The 520-nt window shown below is 62.3% G+C and overlaps 1 protein-coding gene across 1 annotated transcript in view; it reads right to left on the bottom strand.

Moving 5' to 3' along the window:
- Positions 1 to 520, bottom strand: part of LOC104123279 (myosin-6) — a 19,745-nt gene that overhangs the window by 4,204 nt on the left and 15,021 nt on the right. Inside the window, exons 24-25 of the mRNA XM_035891092.1 lie at positions 221 to 490; positions 12 to 138 (exon numbers count right to left, since the gene is read on the bottom strand). Of these exons, the coding sequence (XP_035746985.1) occupies positions 12 to 138; positions 221 to 490 (397 nt within the window). The remainder of the gene's footprint in view (positions 1 to 11; positions 139 to 220; positions 491 to 520) is intronic.

Raw genomic sequence — 520 nt, 5'->3', positions numbered from 1 at the left:
AGGGCTCCCACCGTTCTCGCTCTGGAGCTTGGACCGTTGGGCGCTGGTGTCGTTGAGGACGCGTTGGGTCTCCTCCAGCTTAGCCCGGTGCTCAGCTGCTTGATCCTCCAGGGTGCGGGAGACCTTCTCCATGCCCACCTTGGAGGAGCAAAGGATGGAGGGGTATGTGTGGGCTGATGGCCATGGGGGCAAGGAAGTGGCCCCCTTGGCCTCCTCCTACCTTGGCCTTGAGCAGCTGCTCCATGTTGGAGCTGAGGTCATCTAGCTCCAGCTTGAGCTCACTCTTCTCCTTCTCCAGCTTCTGCTTGATGCGCTGCAGGTTGTCGATCTGCTCACTGAGCTCGGCCACACTGTCGGCCTGTTTCTTGCGCAAGGCGGCAGCTGTGGCCTCGTGCTGCAGCGTGGCCTCCTCCAGGTCCCGCCGCATCTTCTGGAACTCTGCCTCCCGTTTCTTGTTGAGCTCAATCTGCACTGAGGTGGCGCCGCCAGCCTCCTCCAGCCGCTCGCTGATCTCCTCCCG

Source organism: Egretta garzetta, unplaced genomic scaffold (assembly GCF_000687185.1).
Source record: "Egretta garzetta isolate BGI_Z169 unplaced genomic scaffold, ASM68718v1 scaffold193, whole genome shotgun sequence".
In the NCBI taxonomy this organism is placed as follows: domain Eukaryota; kingdom Metazoa; phylum Chordata; class Aves; order Pelecaniformes; family Ardeidae; genus Egretta; species Egretta garzetta.
Note: the sequence above shows the minus strand (reverse complement) of the source record. Positions and strands in the feature narration are given on the sequence as shown.